General features: G+C 46.1%; 1 protein-coding gene across 3 annotated transcripts in view; it reads right to left on the reverse strand.

Annotated features, from left to right (window-relative positions):
• Positions 1 to 19,328, reverse strand: part of LOC140393946 (AT-rich interactive domain-containing protein 2-like) — a 467,509-nt gene that overhangs the window by 230,411 nt on the left and 217,770 nt on the right. For 2 of the 3 annotated variants that reach the window (XM_072480628.1, XM_072480627.1), the window contains exon 4: positions 9,368 to 9,469. The exons of the other annotated variant lie outside the window; for it this stretch is intronic. In XM_072480628.1, coding sequence (XP_072336729.1) covers positions 9,368 to 9,469 — 102 coding nt within the window. The remainder of the gene's footprint in view (positions 1 to 9,367; positions 9,470 to 19,328) is intronic. 3 annotated transcript variants of the gene reach the window in all.

Genomic DNA, 19,328 nt, shown 5'->3' on the forward strand with positions numbered 1-19,328 from the left:
TCAGAAAATATGCCGGGCTACCAACCGATGAACAAATGGAGGGAATTCCTAACACTGGAACTCAAAGAGCTCAAGGACGGCATCAAACTTGAAATGATGACAGTGAAAACGGCAGTAGCGAAGGTGCTACTCACTCTGCAAGCAGCGTTGGGAAAAACGGAGCGGTGTCTAGAGACGCAGGAAGTGACAATCAGAGAGCTGGAGAAGGCCGAGACTGACCAGAGCGATCGGATTACCTCACTGGAGACAGCGATGGCAAGGTTGGTGGTGACACAAGGGACACTAAGGGAAAGTCAGGGACCAGGAAAATCGATCATGCCACCAAAACCTCTGCATCATAGAGACCAAGTGGAGAGCACCAAGGGCAGAAACCCGACGGAGTAAGTGGCCCAGATACTGGGCAAATTGGTTGGAGGGGAAAATTTCCCCAAACCCTCAGAAGTGGTCAGAGCCCACAGGTCACCCTGGCCAAGGCCGGGAGCAGCAGTGGGCCACCATTGCGAAGCTGCACTTGTACTAAGAACGGGAAAAGATCCTGAACTGGGCTAGACATACATGGTCCTGTAAGGTGAGTTAGCACAAGGAATGTACGAGCGAGGGGAGGGCCGTGGCACATCTCCTGACCGGGGGGGGGGGGGGGGCACGCCTTAGGCTTTGCCTCCCAGGTCGCTCGCCGGAGACTCCTGCTCGGCTGGCAATCAGCAGCATGACCCAAGGCTGCAGACTGGCTGTCCGACCTCGCAGCATTTCCTAAACTGGAGATAGTAAAATTTGCCATACAAGAGTAGGAAGATGGCTTTTACAGGACATGGAAGCTGTTCACCAACTTGTTACAAGATCTGTTCGTAGCTAGCAACCAATAGAGTAAGTGGGTGGGGGAGACACAAGCGAGTCACAGGATAAAGATGAAAAGGAAAGGGGGGGGGGGATAAAGAGAGAGGGAAAGGTACACAAGGAAAAGGAGACGGGCCAGTCGCAATATCCATCATGGCCCCCATCTGCAAGAACTATAGATTTACCCCCGAGACAATAGGCGCCTTCTAAAAAAGGTGGAGACAGGAAAAAGGAGTAATGATGGTAGAGGACAGAAACATTGACGGCAGACTAGCGATCCTGGGGAACTGATGGACAAGCTCCAGCTCCTGAAAGGAAACAAGCTCCGATACATGCCTAAAAGGAATTTCCACTGCAAGGAGACAGCAACGTTCCCCCAGTTATCAGGACACACCCTATTGGACAGACTTCTGGCTGCAGATAAACTAGGGACTGTTGGTGTGTTGATATGCACGGACAACTATGGAAGAGGTATGGTCACCGCTGGACGAGACACGGGTGATGTGGGAGGAAGATCTAGGCATGGAGATAGGGGGAAGGACTCAGGATCGCCTTGCATAGGGCAAACTCCCCCTCATGCGCAGGGCTGAGCCTTATGCAGCTAAAAGATAGTGTACAAGGAGCACTTGACCAGAACACACATGAACGGGTTCCTCCTGGAGGTGGAGGACATCGTAAACAGTGTCAGGGAGGCATGGGCACCACACCCACATATTCGTGTCCTGTCCCAGACTTGTTGGTTCTATGACCTTTTTCGAGGTCATGTCCAAGGGAGTGGAGCCATGCTCACTAGTGACAGTTGTCATGTGAGAGTACCTTTAAGAAATGGGTGTTTATAAATGGGTGTGTATATAAATATCTGTTGTGAGAGTACCTTTAAGAAATGGGTGTTCATTACTGCAGTGCTGACAGAGTGTGGGTGGAGCAGGGCTGTGTCATCTTTTTACTTTCGTTTTAGGCTGTTTGCTGCAGGGTGTGTTTTAGTTTAGTTTTCAGTGTTGGAGCTGAAGTCAGACAGAGCAGGTGTACTGTTGATCTCTCCCATGAAAAGACTATCTTGATCATTTGGTGAATTCAGAATTATAAATGTTCTCAGTAGTGAATGTAAACCTAATGTGCCTCTGTTAAAAGGTGTTTCTTCTGTCCTCTGGATGTTGTTTGGGAAGTTAAGGATTATTTAGTGTTGTATTCTTTGGGGGTTGTATTTGAATTAATGGTTGCTAAGATGTTCACTGTATGTTCTAAAAAGGTTAACTTGAGTTCATAGAATAAACATTGATTTGCTTTCAAAAATTATTTTCCATTTCTGCTGTACCACACCTGTAGAGTGGGCCATGTGCTCCCCATACCACAATCTAGTAAAGTTGTTGTTTAGGGGAACTCCATGATACACTTTGGGGTTCTCTAAACCCTGGTCCATAACAAATTGGGGGCTCAAGGGGGATAAAAGTCTATCTATTTGATTGGCTTAGTGAACGTAAAGACAGTGAGGGGTGAGCATATTTGTGGTTGCTTTTCAGGTGTGGTATTCTAGTTTAAGTAGGGCGTGTGTTGTGGACAATGGCTCTTAGAGACTCAGAAGTTTTTGGGGGTGGAGACGGTCACATGCAGTACCTTACGGACAGAGACAGCCTGTTAGATTTGGCAAAAACATTGCAGTAAACATTACCTTACAAAATGCGAAAAGATGAGGTAATTATGGCGGTGGCTAAGCATTTAAAGTTGCCTGAGATACAGTCTGACTCATTGGAAATGGCAAAAATTCAGTTACAAATTAAACAAATGGAACATGAGAAAGAATTACAGCAGCTTGAATGCGAAAGAGAGAGAGGAAAAAGTGAAGGGAAAGTGAAAGAGAGGAAAAAGATAGAGAAGAAAGGAAAACAGAACTAGCCCTAGCAGAACAAAAAGAAAGAGAAAGGGAGATACAGATCAAGGAAAAAGATAAAGAGAGAGAGTTTGAACTTCAGAAAATGGCCATGATACATGACAATCAGTTCAAATTGGCAGACGTAAAGGGAAATGTACAGTTGGATGATAGTGATGAGGATAGTGAGAAAGAGCGTCAAAGTCGAAGGCTTGGTGGGAATCTATTTAAATATGTCCAAGCATTGCCAAAGTTTGATGAGAAGGAGGCAGAAGCCTTTTTCATTTCATTTGAGAAGGTGGCTAGACAAATGAAATGGCCACAGGACATGTGGGTATTACTGATTCAAACACAGCTGGTCGGTAGAGCGAGTGAAGTGTTTGTATCACTAACGGAGGAGGTATCTGGGACGGATGAGGAGGAGAAAAAAATCAATCTTAAGTGCATATGAACTAGCGCCTGAAGCCTACAGACAAAAGTTTAGAAATTTAAGGAAAGAATTTGGTCAAACATACATGGAGTTTGAAAGGCTCAAACAGAGTAATTTTGATAGGTGGATAAGGGCTTTGAAAATAGACAAAACGTATGAAGCTCTCAGAGAGATTATACTTTTGGAGGAGTTTAAAAATTCAATTCCTGATGTGGTGAGAACTCATGTGGAAGAGCAGAGGGTTAAAACTGCGAGATTGGCAGCAGAAATGGCAGATGATTATGAATTAGTTCATAAATCAAAGCTTGGTTTCAGACATCAGTTTCAGCCTGTGAGGGATAGAAACTGGGGACATTAGAACTACTCAAGTGGTAGAGGCAAAGGTGATCTGATGGGAGATGATGAGAGTGTACCACAGATTAAAAAAGAAATCCAGGAGGGTGGAAAATAAATGAAAAGTTTAAAATGTTTTCACTGTAATAAACTAGGCCATGAAAAGTCACAGTGTTGGTGGTTGAAGAAAAGCACTGGGAAGGCTGATGTGGTAAAACAGGATAAGACAGTGGGGTTTGTTAAAGTGGTGAAGTAAAGCCCAAGTGAAGCGAAGGAGGAGCAAAAGATTGTACAGCCTGATCAAGAATTGAATAATAAGAAGGTGCCAGATCTCTTTAAAGAATTTGTTTGTGTGGGTAAAGTTTACTCATGTGTATCAGGAGGAGCAGGTAAAGAAGTCACAATTTTAAGAGATACGGGAGCTAGTCAATCTTTAATGGTAAGCGATGAGGAGTTATATAGTCTGGGAAGAATATTGCCAGAAAAGATGGTAATATGTGGAATTCAGAGTGAAAGGAGTAGTCTTCCATTATATAAGGTAAGGCTGGAAAGTCCAGTGAAGAGTGGTGAAGCGGTAGTAGGAGTAATAGAGAAACTATCTTGTCCAGGAATACAGTTTATCTTGGGTAATGATATAGCTGGATCACAGGTGGGAGTGATGCCAGTGGAAAATCAGACAGCTGAAGTGTTGAAGGACAACTATCTTGGGATTTTTCTGGATTGTGTAGTAACAAGGTTGCAAAGTCACAGGTTAAAACAAGAGGAGAAATCAGAGAGTGAAGATAAAGGTGAAGTGCAATTATCAAAAACGATTTTTGATCAGATGGTTGGAAAAGAACAGGTGGAGGATTGGGCGGATATTTTTAGTTCAGGAAAATGGGTGGAGTTACAACAGAAAAATATAGAAATAAAACGGATGTATCAGAAAGCATACATGGAAGAGGAATCTGAGTGTATACCAGAGTGTTATTACCATAAAAGTAATGTCTTGATGAGAAAATGAAGACCTTTACATATGTAGGCAGATGAAAAGTAGGCAGAAGTTCAACAAGTAGTATTGCCGGTAGGGTAAAGAAAGGAGGTGTTGCGAGTTGCACATGAGGTACCAGTGGGAGGTCATTTGGGAATAAGGAAAACTCAAGCTAAAATCCAGAAACATTTTTATTGTCCTGGACTACATAAAGATGTAGTTAAATTTTGTCAATCATGTCACACATGTCAAGTGATAGGGAAACCTCAAGCAGTGATAAAACCACCGCCCTTAATACCCATTCCAGCATTTGAGGAACCTTTTACACGGGTCCTAATTGATTGTGTAGGACCGCTTCCTAAAACAAAAAGTGGGAATCAATTTCTTTTGACTATAATGGATGTGTCTACTAGGTTTCCAGAGGCCATTCCAGTATGTAATATTACAGCTAAAAAGATTGTGGAGGAGTTACTTAAATTCTTTACTAGATATGGACTACCCACAGAAATACAATCAAATCAAGGATCAAATTTTACCTCAAGGTTATTCTAAGAAGTTATGGATAGCTTGGGAATAAAACAATTTAAATCAACTGCATAACAGGGAGCATTAGAAAGGTGGCATCAGACATTAAAGACAATGTTGAGGGCTTATTGTCAAGATTATCCAGAGGATTGGGATAAAGGAATTCCATTTGTATTGTTTGCAATTAGGGATGCACCTAATGAGTCTACCAAATTCAGTCCTTTTGAACTAATTTTTGGTCATGAGGTAAGAGGACCACTTAAATTGATTAAGGAAAAATTGGTGAGTGAGAAATCGGAAATTACCTTATTGGGTTACGTGTCAAATTTTAGGGAACGATTAAATAGAGCAGGTGAATTGGCTGGACAACATTTGAAAGTTGCACAAAATGTGATGAAACGGGTAGCGGACAAGAAATCCAAAGTTTGTAGTTTTGCCAGTGGAGATAAAGTTTTAGTATTGTTACCAGTGGTAGGTGAACCTTTAAAAGCTAAGTTTTGTGGTCCTTATCAGATTGAAAGTAAATTAAGTGAGGTGAATTATGTGGTTAAAAACACCAGATAGAAGGAAGACTCACCGAGTGTGTATTGTGAATATGCTTAAAAGGTACTTTAAAGGGAAGGAGAGAAAAAGGAGGAGGTTTTAATGATTCTAACTCAAAGTGACAAACCAATTCCAGATGACTTGGAATTTTACATACCTCGAAAGTAAATTGGAAAACGAGGATGTTCTTAAAAATTGGGATAAATTGTTGAGTTACCTTCCAGAAGAAAAACGAACTGACCTGAAAGAGTTATTGATATCACATGGGCAGGTTTGTGGAGATAAATTGGGAAGTACTAAAATGGCTATACGTGATGTAGATGTGGCAAAAGCTGTTCCAATCAATCAACATCCATACAGACTTAACCCTTTAAAATTGGCACAGGTTAACAAAGAGATTGAGAGTATGCTTAAAAATGGCATAAGTGAAGTGGGTTGCAGCCAATGGAGCTCACCCATAGTGATGGTACCTAAACCAGACGGTACCCAACAGTTGTGCGTGGACTACAGAAAGGTTAATGCAGTTACAGGAACAGACTCTTATTCTATCCAACGTTTGAAGGATTGCGTTGAGAAAGTGGGACAATCAGCTTTTTCCAAACTGGATTTACTTAAAGGTTACTGGCAGGTACCTTTGTCCGAAAGGGCGAAGGAGATTTCAGCTTTTATGACTCCGGATGGCATATACCAATTCAAAGTTATGCCATTTGGCATGAAAAACGCCCCAGCCACATTTCAACAGTTAACTAGCAAAGTCGATTCAGGATTACCCAATTGCGGTATACATCGACGATCTGGTAATTTTCAGCCAGACATGGAAAGAACAGTTAAAACATCTGATGGATTTATTCGATCGACTTCAGGAGGCGGGTTTGGTGATAAACCTAGCCAAAAGTGAATTTGGAAAAGCCCAAGTCACTTTCCTTGAGGAGTTTCCGATACCCTCAAGACAAAGGGAAATAATGCGATTTCCTGGCATGAGTGGATTTGATCGAACATTTGTGCAAAGTTTTATAGCGTGATTGCTCCACTGATGGACGTGCTGAAGAAACGTCGAACATTTCAATGGACAGCGGACTTTCAACAGACATTTGACTGCCTGAATGCTATGACAACTAATGCTTCTGTGTTGGAGAATTAAAAGGGACTCTGCGATCAGATTGAACTAAAGTATCTGACTTTAAAGAGAAATGCCAAGGCGTCAAGAAATGGATGGATCATGCAAAGACCTTCTTGTTCAAAGAGATGTCAATTAAGAAGGATTTCAGTTGGAGGAAGAAAAACAAGAAAAAAAATGGACTATATTATTATACCGGTTTGCGGGTGTTGTTTTTTTAAAACAAAAAAGTATATTTACTGTGTGCATTTCTTAAAGGATAGTGAAACGGTGAAAAATGAAACCATCTTGAAGTTGATGGGGGGGGGGGGGGGGGGGGGGGGGAGGTGTCATGTGAGAGTACCTTTAAGAAATGGGTGTTTATTACTGCAGTGATGCCAGAGAGTGGGTGGAGCGGGGCTGTCTGTCATTTTTTTACTTTTGTTTTAGGCTGTTTGCTGCAGGGTGTGTTTTAGTTTAGTTTTCAGTGTTGGAGCTGAAGTCAGACAGAGCAGGTGTACTGTTGATCTCTCTGCCATGAAAAGACTATCTCTTGATCATTTGGTGAATTCAGAATTATAAATGTTCTCAGTCGTGAATGTAAACCTAATGTGCTTCTGTTAAAAGGTGTTTCTTCTGTCTTCTGGATGTTGTTTGGGAAGTTATTAAGGATTACTTAGTGTTGCATTCTTTGGGGGTTGTATTAGAATTAATGGTTGAATTAAGATGTTCACTGTGTGTTTTAAAAAGGTTAACTTGAGTTCATAGAATAAACATTGATTTGCTTTAAAAAATACTTTTCCATTTCTGCTATACCACACCTGTAGAGTGGGCGTGTGCTCCCCATAGCACAATCTAGTAAAAGTTGTGGGTCAGGTGAACTCAATGATACACTTTGGGGTTCTCTAAACCCTGGCCCATAACACAGTCTTCGGGGTATCTGAACTGCCAGACTCTTTACTGAAAGAGGGGCAGATGCCCTCACCATTGCCTCTCTAACCGCCCGCCGGGGGCTCGTGCTCAGATGGAGATCAGCAGCGGCGCTCAAGGCCACGGGCTGACCGTCCGACTTAGCGGAATTCGTAAATTGAAAAGGATAAAATTCTCTTTGAGGATCAGAGGACGGCTTTCACCATACGTGGAAACAATTCACCAGCCTATCACAAGACCAGTTTGCTGGAGGGGGGGGGGGTTCCATGACAGAAACGGATAACGGAAGGAGGCCTGGAGAAGGGAGGATGGGGAGTGCAGTGTGGGGTACTAACCAGGGCATAGGACAAGAAAGGCAGAGGAGCCGGGGAGACAAACAGCAAGGCAGCACCAGGCGCAAGCACAAGAACGGCTCCAAGGGACGCCCAGGGAGCACCAAACAAGCCCCTTGTATGTTCTAATACCAGGAGGAAACATGCATAAAGCTAATACGATCACCGGGGGCCCAAAGTTAGGGCCCCCGCATCTGTACACGTTACCTTCGTATACATACCGGTTTATATTCCTAATTTTTTGTTTTTCCTCGCATACCAATCTGTAAACCTCTCTCTATGACGGTGTTATCTTCCTCGCAACGTTATTATAAATGCAAAACCAATAAAAATACTTTAAGAAATGAAGGTTTATGGGATATGATTTATGCCTGTCATGTAGGCTGACAAATAACTCAAGCAGGAGTTAGATTATACCCTATGGGTCTATTGTACTGTTTATGAAAAGTGAACTTGGGTAAATAAGTAAGGTTTTAACAGTTCACTATATTCTTGTCCAATTTATTTCCAATGCAACTGAGAGCATCATGAGTAATTAGATGTGTTGCAAATAGAAAACATTTCTTTTGAACATTCTCGGAGTATGAACTTTCATAGGAAAGGAGGTAATTAGGGGGGGGGGGGGATGTCATCTGCAAAAATCAAAATATTGACTGGAAGTTGCATTATATCTGGTACAAAAAGTCAATTCTAACTCATTGAGGGAACTGACAGGGGGCACTTCTGGTTATGCTCACAAAAATATGCTTTGTTCCGCTAATTCCATACTTCGGTGATGATCTCTACATTTCTTACAATGGTGTAAATCTGCTCAATACAATTCGCAAACATTAGTGTAAATGCAGAGCATGAGGACAGACTTCAAAGAGACTCCTTCAAGAATCCCCTCGGTAAGCCAAGGGGCCTTGGAGACAATTCCTAACATAGCGGGAGGGGAGTTTTCCTTTCCACCTTTCTTTTATTTAAAATGATCAACTGGATGCACATCACCACACAAGCACGGTAGCACAGTGGTTAGCGCTGTTGCTTCACAGCTGAAGAGTCCCAGGTTCGATTCCCGGCTTGGGTCACTGTCAGTGATGAGTCTGCACGTTCTCTCAGTGTCTGCGTGGGTTTCCTCCAGGTGCTCCCGTTTCCTCCCACAAGTTGTGCTGCTGGTGAATTGGAGATTCTGAATTCTCCCTCTGTGTACCCAATCAGGCGCCGGAATGTGGCAACTGGGGCTTTTCACCGTAACTTCATTGCAGTGTTAAATAAGACTACTTGTGACAATAAAGATGATTATTAATACACTTATGGGTGAAGTGAAGACATATTTTACAGGTGGAAGATGTGCAGAAAGGAAAGACAGATAAACAGATATCAGGGTTGCAACAATGACTTAAAAAAATTATATGTAAATATTTCAAACAGTTTACACTTCACATGTTTCTATGTTTTCTTCATTATTACAAATTTTAGTTCTTATTTGGAGGAGGCATTATACCAAGCCACTGTTACAACATACCTAGCATAAGAATGAAACTGGACAGACCACCCGACATTGAACTCCAACACGACAATGGCACATCCAACCCAATCTATACTGCAAAGTCCTCCTAACTGGCATCTGGAAATGTGTACCAAAGATTAGTCAACAGCCTGACAAAGTCATAGTCTCAGAATCATCAGAAGCCCTGCTCTGAACACTTCCAGGCATGGCCACTGAGTGCCCACCCCAAAATCGATGTGACAGCTCCTGATTGGACTTGATCGATCAGGGGATGGCGCCCTGATCAATTGGTTGACAGCAACTCAGAGACCGTGCACAATAGGGGCAGGGAAAATCCAAGCCGATTAAAAGGCACTACGCAGCCATCACTTGCTCTCTCTCGACTGTAGCATCCACAGCTACCAACACCAGCCAAGACCAAGAACCCATGCCATTCACAGAAGGACAACAGAACAGACTACCTACAAGAACTGCAGCCTCCGCCAGACTACTGGAACCAGATAAGGCCTTATCTACTCTGTATCTGCCGGTCACCTGGAGGTTAAGTCAGGGTCGTGTGTTTGTTTTTTTAAAAAATTATACAAAACTTTTACATTGGGTTTCCCCATATACAGTAACCCCCCCCCATAATGACATTCAAAGGTACCCGTAGGGAGGCCCCCTCCACCCACCCGAATTCCCCCCCCCCCCTCCGAAAGAGACCCCCCCCCCCCCACGCTTGGGTTGCTGCTGCTGCTGACCTCCTCCTAGCGCTCCGCGAGATAGTCCAGGAACGGTTGCCACTGCTTGAAGAACCCCTGCATAGACCCTCGTAAGGCAAACTTTATCCTCTCCAGCTTAATGAACCCTGCCATGTCATTTATCCAGGCTTCCACACTGGGGGGCTTCGCATCCTTCCATAATAGCAAGATCCTCCGCCGGGCTACCAGGGACGCAAAGGCCAGGATACCGGCCTCTTTCGCCTCCTGCACTCCCGGCTCGCCCGTTACCCTAAATAGTGCCAACCCCCAACTCGGCTTGACCTGGACTTTCACCACCTTGGACATGGTCCTCGTGAACCCCTCCAAAACCCATCCAATGCCGTGCATGACCAGAACATGTGGACGTGATTTGCCAGGCTTCCGGAGCACCTCCCACATCTATCCTCCACCCCAAAGAACCGACTCAACCTCGCCCCTGTCATATGCGCTCTGTGAATAACCTTGAATTGTATTAGGCTGAGCCTGGCGCAAGAGGAGGAAGAATTAACCCTACTCAGGGCATCAGCCCACAGACCCTCATCTATCTCCTCCCCAAGCTCCGCCTCACACTTGCCCTTTAATTCCTCTACCGAGGCCTCCTCCTCTTCTTTCAGCTCCTGGTAGATCGCCGAAACCCTGCCTTCTCCAACCCATACACCCGAAATCAACCTGTCCTGAGTCCCCTGTGCCGGGAGCAGCAGGAATTCCCTCACCTGCCGCCTCACAAACGCACTCACTTGCATATACCTGAAAGCATTTCCTGGGGGTAACCCAAACTTCTCCTCCAGCGCCCTCAGGCTCGCAAACGTCCCAGCTATAAACAGGACCCCCATTCTTCTAATCCATGCCCGATGCCAGCTCCGAAATCCCCCATCCATCCTTCCCGGGACAAACCGATGGTTCTCCCGAATCGGGGACCAAACCGAGGATCCCACCTCGCCCCGGTGTCGTCTCCACTGCCCCCCGATTTTCAACGTCGCCGCCACCACCGGACTCGTGGTGTACCTCGTCGGCGAGAACGGCAGCGGTGCCGTCACCAGCGCCCTCAGGCTCGTGCCCACACAGGACACCATCTCCAACCTCTTCCACGCCGCCCCCTCTCCCTCCATTACCCACTTACGGATCATCGCCACATTGGCAGCCCAGTAAGAGTCGCACAAATTCGGTAGAGCCAGCCCTCCCCTGTCCCTACCACGCTCCAGAAACACCCTCCTCACCCTCGGGGTCCCATTTGCCCACACGAAACCCATGATACTCCTACCTACCCGTTTGAAAAAGGCCTTGGGAATCATAATGGGAAGGCACTGGAACACAAAGAGAAACCTCGGGAGGACCATCATTTTAACCGACTGCACTCTGCCCACTAGCGAGAGTGGCAGCACATCCCATCCTTTGAAATCCTCCTCCATCTGCTCCACCAACCGCATCAAATTGAGTTTGTGCAGGGCCCCCCAACTCCCAGCCACCTGGATCCCCAAGTACCGAAAGCTCCTTTCCGCCCTCTTCAACGGCAGGTCGTCCATCCCCCTTCCCTGGTCCCCTGGATGCACCACAAAGAGCTCACTTTTCCCTACATTAAGCTTATACCCCGAGAAGTCCCCAAACTCCCTTAGGATCCGCATGACCTCCGCCATCCCCTCCACTGGATCTGCCACATACAGCAACAGGTCGTCCGCATACAGCGACACCTGATGTTCCTCTCCCCCTCGGACCAGTCCCCTCCATTTCCTGGACTCCCTTAGTGCCATGGCCAGAGGCTCAATTGCCAATGCAAACAGCAAGGGGGACAGGGGGCACCCCTGCCTCGTCCCTCGGTACAGCCGAAAGTACTCCGACCTCCGCCTATTCGTAGCCACACTCGCCACCGGGGCTCTATATAGCAATCTGACCCAGCTGATGAACCCCTCCCCGAACCCAAACCTCCGCAACACTTCCCAAAGATACTCCCACTCCACCCGGTCGAAGGCCTTCTCCACGTCCATAGCTGCCACTACCTCCGCTTCTCCCTCCACCGAGGGCATCATAATCACATTGCGGAGCCTCCGCACATTAGTGTTTAGCTTCCTGCCCTTTACAAATCCTGGTCCTCAGGAATCACCCCCGGGACACAGTCCTCAATTCTCATAGCCAGCACTTTTGCCAGCAACTTAGCATCCACATTGGGGAGCGATAACGGTCTATACGATCCACACTGCAGTGGCTCCTTGTCCCGCTTCAGGATCAGAGAGATCAGCGCCCCGGACATTGTCAGGGGCAAGGTACCCCCCTCCCTAGCCTTATTGAAAGTCCTCACTAGCAACGGGACTAGCAGGTCCTCGTACTTCCTATAAAACACGACCGGGAACCCGTCCGGCCCCGGGGCCTTCCCCGCCTGCATGCTCCCCAATCCTTTAACCAGCTCCTCCAGCCCTATTAGCGCCCCTAAACCAGCCACCTCCTGCTCCTCCACCCTCAGGAACCTCAGCTGATCCAAGAATCGTCGCATCTCCTCTTCCCCCGCTGGGGGCTCAGATCTGTACAAATCTCCATAAAAGTCCCTAAATACCTCATTTATTCTCACCGCACTCCGCACCGTATTCCCCCCTCTATCCTTAACTCCACCCATCGCCCTCGCTGCCTCCCTCTTACGAAGCTGGTGTGCCAGCATCCGACTCGCCTTCTCCCCATACTCATACGTCGCCCCCTGCGCTTTCCTCCACTGTGCCTCTGCTTTCCCTGTGGTCAACAGGTCGAACTCCGTCTGGAGGTTCCGCCGCTCCCTGAGTAGCCCCTCCTCGGGGGCCTCTACATATCTCCTATCCACCCTTAAGATCTCCCCCACCAACCTCTCTCAGCTCTCTCTCTTCTCCCTGTAGGCCCTGATGGAGATTAACTCTCCCCTGACCACCGCCTTCAGCGCCTCCCAGACTACCCTCACCTGCACCTCCCCGTTGTCATTGGCCTCCAAATATCTTTCAATGCACCCCCGCACCCGCCCGCACACCTCCTCATCTGCCAATAATCCCACATCTAGACGTCACAGCGGGCGCTGGTCCCTCTCCTCTCCTAACTCCAGCTCCACCCAGTGCGGGGCGTGGTCTGAGATGGCTATGGCCGAATACTCCGTTCCCTCCATTTTCGGAATTAGCGCCCTACTCAAAATTTAAAAAATCTATCCGGGAGTAGGCTCTATGGACGTGGGAAAAGAATGAAAATTCCCTGGCCTGGGGCCTGACAAACCTGCATGAATCCACTCCCCCCATCTGGTCCATAAACCCCCTAAGCACCTTGGCCGCAGCCGGCCTCTTACCCGTCCTGGACCTAGAGCGATCCAGTGCTGGGTCCAGCACCGTGTTGAAATTCCCCCCATTATTAAGCTTCCTACCTCCAGGTCCGGAATCCGACCCAGCATGCGTTTCATAAATCCGGCATCATCCCAGTTCGGGGCATACAAGTTTACCAGTACCACCCGCACCCCCTGCAACCTACCGCTCACCATCACATATCGACCTCCATTTTGCCGCATCTCCCGGATCGCCGCACCTTGGGCCTTCTGGGTGTCCACTAGCTTCTCAATCGCCGCCTTCATTGGCGCCAGCATTTCGGTTTTCAGCTCCTCAAAGCAGCGTCTAAGAAACCCCTGCTGCTCTTGCGACCACTGTGCCCATGCTGCTTGGTCTCCACCCGCCGCCATCTTGTTTTCTCTCCCTCTCACTTTTCGCTGCTCCAAGATCACTTTTTTCACCGCTCCACTCCTGGTCCAATCCATATAATGTCGGGGGGACCTTGCTGTCACCTTCCCACACTGGAAGCCGTCTAACAATCGCCGTTGTAGCCCCTCTAGAGAGCCCAAAAGTCCGTTCCCGGCGGGAACTGCCGAACGTGCGACCTACCTAGGCATAGCCGCAACCGGAAGTCGGGGTCGTGTGTTAGTTGTAGTCCAATGTGCATGAACGTGTGATTAATTAAGTAAACAATCTTGTGTAGGTCAAATAAACTATCGTTGTACCAAACAAACTTGTGTGATCATTTGTCCATCGTATACGGGTTAAACACACCGTGGTTATAAAAGAACAAATATAATTAGTCAGGTCTTCTGTGCTCGGCCCCATCGTCTTCTTTATTGGGTGGTGTCCATTGTACTGTCACTCTGTGGGGCATACATCTGAGAAGCTAAATCCATGTCCGACCAGCCTCAGTCATCTCCCTGTTGCATTGCCCCGCAGGCACCTATGACCAGTCCTCTGTAGTACTTCTTCATTGGTGATGCCGTCTCTCCATGTGATGCCCAGGATCTTACACAGGCAGCGCTGGTGAAAAACGTTGAATGATGTGACCCCTTTGACAGCCCTTTCACGGCCATGTTAATGGTGTTGGCTGCCCAGGCCACGTGGAACCACTGGAAGACCAATGCTGCTTGGTCAATTCTTGTGTAGGGATTGAGCTTGACATCATCGACCATGGAAATGTTGTTTCACAAGTAGAGGAAGTGGGCAATGTCCTTGTTGTTCTGCTGCTTCATGGTCGTGGGAGGACCTTGTTGCTATCCAATTGTAATTGCCAGGGCCGTCTCACAGCTTATGTATAGACTAACCTTGGCGAAGTTACTCTCAAGATGGATGGTCTTGAAGCACGATCAATCCTTTGGCCAGGGGATAGTCTGCGAAATCCAGGTCCATCAACCTCTGATGTTGCCATGGGATGCCAAGGTCTGCACCCAACATTGCCTTCCTCATAATTAAATAACTAAGAGGAAAGGTGGGTGGAGAGCTAAATGAAACAAAAGTCTGATCTTTTACACGCCCAACCTTCAACGCCAAAACTATCACCAGAATCAGCACTTGGAATGTCTGAACTTTTCCAGCACGGGAAAATCTGTAAGGTTCTATGAAAGTTGAGGATCTACTGACTTGACATCTTGTGCATTAGCGAGATACAGTGGATAGGAATCAGTGGTGAGGGTGATCAATCCTGTACTCCAGGAAAGACCACCATACCCATGTGTCATGGGAGTGTCCCTTTAAGAAAGGTTTTTTGTCTTATCACATGGCTTCAGTGATGTCATTGTGTGGGTGGAGCTGGGCTATGGCTGTGTGAGGTTTTTGGTTTCGCTTTTAGTTTGTGACTGCTGTGCACTACAGACAAGGAGAAATAAGTGTTTTTGCCTGTCTCTCTCCATTTTCATTTTGAAAACTGTTCCAGAAGTAAACAGGCTGTGGCTGCCGGCTTTGGTAACTTAAAAGAGATATTCAGGGAAAGCCAGTAGGCAGAGTGCTGGGCCACGCCCCTGAAAAGGGGATTTTGGGGTTTTGTTTTTGAATTGGAACTGTTCGCTTTAAAAAAAAAAATTTAGAGTACCCAATTCATTTTTTCCAATTAAGGGGCAATTTTAGAGTGTTCAATCCACCTACCTTGCACATCTTTGTGTTGTGGGGGCGAAACCCACAGAAACATGGGGAGAATGTGCAAATTTCCACAGGGACAGTGACCCAGAGACAGGATCAGAACCTAGGACTTTGGTGCCTTGAGACTGCAGTGCTAACCACTGCGCCACGTGCTGCCCTTGAATTGGAACAGTTATGGGGGATTCATGAAGTGTTAGACATAGATTACTGTAGCTGGGCGCTGTCTTTATGTTTGTAATTGATAAAAATTCTTGCTGTGTTTATATAAATGTTAACTAAATTCTTAGAATAAAGCTTGTTTTGATTAAAGTGGCTGTGAAGACTGATGAATCACACCTGAAGGGAAGGCTCTCGTGCTCATCCGACCCAAATTAAACGTAAAGATTGTAGGTCAGGTGGACTCCATAATACACTTTGGAGTTTCTAAATCTTGGCCCATAACACATGGAGTTAGCTTCATACTCTTTTTTCTTATTGTTAGGGAAGAGCGCCAACGCAGTCCTCCACAAGGTTTGCAGTTGAGTATCCTACATTTGGGGACATCGCAGGTGTCAGCACACCCAAAGTGCAATGGGCTAGCCTCGTCCTGGGCGAATCACCTTCTTGATCACGGTTTTACAGATCAGCAGACGCTTTAGTTAGGTGGAAGCTAGTAAACCATCGTATCGTCACCACCAGATTACATACAAAGCATGCCGAAGTCATGTCAGGCGCATTTACACACCAGTGGCAAACAGAGGAGGAGAAAGATAAATTCTACAATCAGGGTGCACGGTATTAAGCTACTGATTGGCGATCTCATTGCTAGGCTTAATGGCAACTAGTGAGGACTGAACAGTACGACAAAGCCCTATAGGCCAGCAAGTATGCTCAACGGACACAACAAGCTCCTGCTGGCCTTCTGCAACAACAATGGGCTCAGCATTGGGAATACTTTCTTCAAACACTAGAACACCCATAAAAAGACATGGGAGGGGTAACACCCTGAAGATTGACTGCATATGCATCAGCAGCAATGGAGAACATCTTTACAAGATGTCATGACTTGAAGTGTTGATATAGAATTAGCACATCACCTTGTGTTAGGTAAAATCCAGCTAAAGAAGATAACAACCGCAATTTCACAATGGCTATTTGCAACAGAGAAACAGTGCGGCATAACCATCTTGCCAATTGGGATAAGTTCAGATTTAGCAGATCAAAACCGGGCATCCATGAACCACTGTGGATCATCAGCAGTAGCAGTATTGTATTCCAGCACAAGCTGAAACCTCGTGAACCAGCAGATGACTGCACAGCGTTCAGCACCATTCATGAATACTGAAGCAGTTTCTATCCAAATGCAGCAAGACCTGAACAATATGCAGACTTGGGCCGGCACGCATAATTCGTGCCACAGAAGTACCAGTCAATGAGCATCTCCAACAAGAGACGATCTAACCATACCCCTTAACATTCAATGGCACACCACTGCTGACTTCCGCACTATCAATATTCTGGGGGTTACTATTAATCAAAAACTGAACTGGACTAGCCATTTAAATACTGTTAGAAGTTCAACGACGAGGAATCTTGCAATGAATCCCCCAAGGCCTGTCCATCATCTACAAGGCACAAGTCAGTAGTGCAATGAAATACTCTCCACTTACCTAGATTATACAGCTCCAACAACACTCAAGAAACTCGACACCATCCAGGACAAAAGGAGACCACTTCATTGCTACCCCTTCCACAAATATTCACTCCCTCCCCTCCACCACCAACGAACAGTGGCAGCCGTGTGAACCATATACAAGATGCACTGTAGGAACTCGCCATGTTTCCGTAGGCAGCACCTTTCTTATCCACGACCATTAATATCTAGCAGGTTTTGTTTCATGTCATGCCAGCTGCTGCGTCTCTTCTCTTTGCCTCTTTTCATTTAATCCTTCGCTGCTGTCCACCAGCTCTGGCAATCGCTGGCAACTTGTCCCCAGTGCTGGTGGTCCATGTCACAGGACTGCTTGCCACGTTTGCAGACGTCTTTGAAAATGAACGGACAGGCAGCAAGCGGGTCTAGTGGCGGTGAGCTCACCTTACAATACGTCGTTGAGCAACTATGCAGCTCAGTGTAATGTTCTTTGATTATGCTGATGTTGAATTTTGATGTGGTAGTGTTAACAAAGAACATTAGACTTTGTTTTACAACAAAACTATTTATTACTAACACTACTCTAAAGGGTTACTATAATGTCTAAGATTAATACAGTTGGAAATAATGGTCTAACACTAACTTACACTAAGATACTACAGAGCTACTCCAATATGCGATTGCTATCGACTCCTTCTAACACCTTGTCCTGGAACACATGGTGCGCCTGAGTCACTTGCCTGCATACTCGCACCACCTGCTGGTCGGATGCTGGAACTACGACACATAACATAATACACATACAGATGATGATCTACTAATATTATATATAGATTATAGTAGACCTATCATCACATCCTCCCTTCTTTCGAAATGATTTTGAATCCTGCACGATAGCACGGCGATTAGCACTGTTGCTTCACAGCAACAAGAACCCATGTTCAATTCCCGGCTTGGGTCACTGTGCGGAGTCTGCATGTTATCCCAGTGTCTGCGTGGGTTTCCTCCGGGTGCCACGGTTTCCTCCCACAAATCCCGAAAGACGTGCTTGTTAGATGAATTGAACATTCTGAATTTTCCCTCAGTGTACCCGAACAGGCACCGGTGTGGTGACTAGGGGATTTTCACAATAACTTCATTGTAGTGTTAATGTAAGCCTACTTGTGACACTAACAAAGATTATTATAATAGTGTACATTCAAACTATACAAATATACATTGATTTTAGTCATGTAAAATTGCATGCATGCAAACATGACTGTTCATCAGTTCAGTCAATAATGCTGATACATCAGGTCATCCTGGAACCCTGGTGGATCATTGCAGTCATCGAGGTGAAGACAAGGTAGTCTGGCTATTTTCCGGTAAGCTAAGTTGCTCATTGGTTGCTTCAATGTTCGGGTTTTCTACAGCCGTGATCGTAGTCTCAGGCGTGTGTGGAGGAACAACCCCTTAATCCAGTCTTGATTGAAGAATAAACGGTTGATTCGCTTTGAGCTTTAGCAACGCTCTGCAATTGAGTCTCAATATTGAGCCTTGATCTGTGAGAACGACAAAGGAGTTGGGACCTGCCAGTCTTATGATTTTGGCAGTCATAGACCATCCTTGTGGTGTCTCAACCCTGATGGTATCATCTGGTTCCAAACCATCCAACAATCTGCAGGAGCAGTTGTAGTAGTGTGTTTGTTTCTGCTTTTGAGCAGCAATTTTTTTTTTGCATTATGGGCTTATTATGGATTTTTCAGAAATGCTGAGAAGTGTTGTCCGCAGCTTCCTACCGATTAACAGTTGAGCTGGAGCTAATCCACTACTCAGTGTTGTGGTACTGTACGCCAACAGGGCTAGATACGGGTCAGTGTGAAGCAAAGGCCTTCTTGAGTCTTAGCGATGTGGACTACTTTTTCAGCTTGCCCACTGGATTGAGGGTAGTGCAGACTGGAGGTAATGTGCTTGAAATCATATCGCCTCACAAAATCTTGGCACTCCCAACTGTTAAAGCAGGGACCATTGTCACTCATGAAAATTTACGCTATGCCATGACTTGCAAAAACTTCTTTTGCACATCGGATCACACTGGCACTGCTGGAATTCGGTAGTTTCATTAGCTCCGGGTAGTTGGAGTAGTAATCAATTAGCAGTATGTATTCAGTGCCATCCAGGTAAAAAAAGATCAACCCTGACCTTCATCCATGGCTTATTGACTAACTCACTTTCAGTCATGG

This window comes from Scyliorhinus torazame, chromosome 17 (assembly GCF_047496885.1).
Source record: "Scyliorhinus torazame isolate Kashiwa2021f chromosome 17, sScyTor2.1, whole genome shotgun sequence".
NCBI classification, from domain to species: domain Eukaryota; kingdom Metazoa; phylum Chordata; class Chondrichthyes; order Carcharhiniformes; family Scyliorhinidae; genus Scyliorhinus; species Scyliorhinus torazame.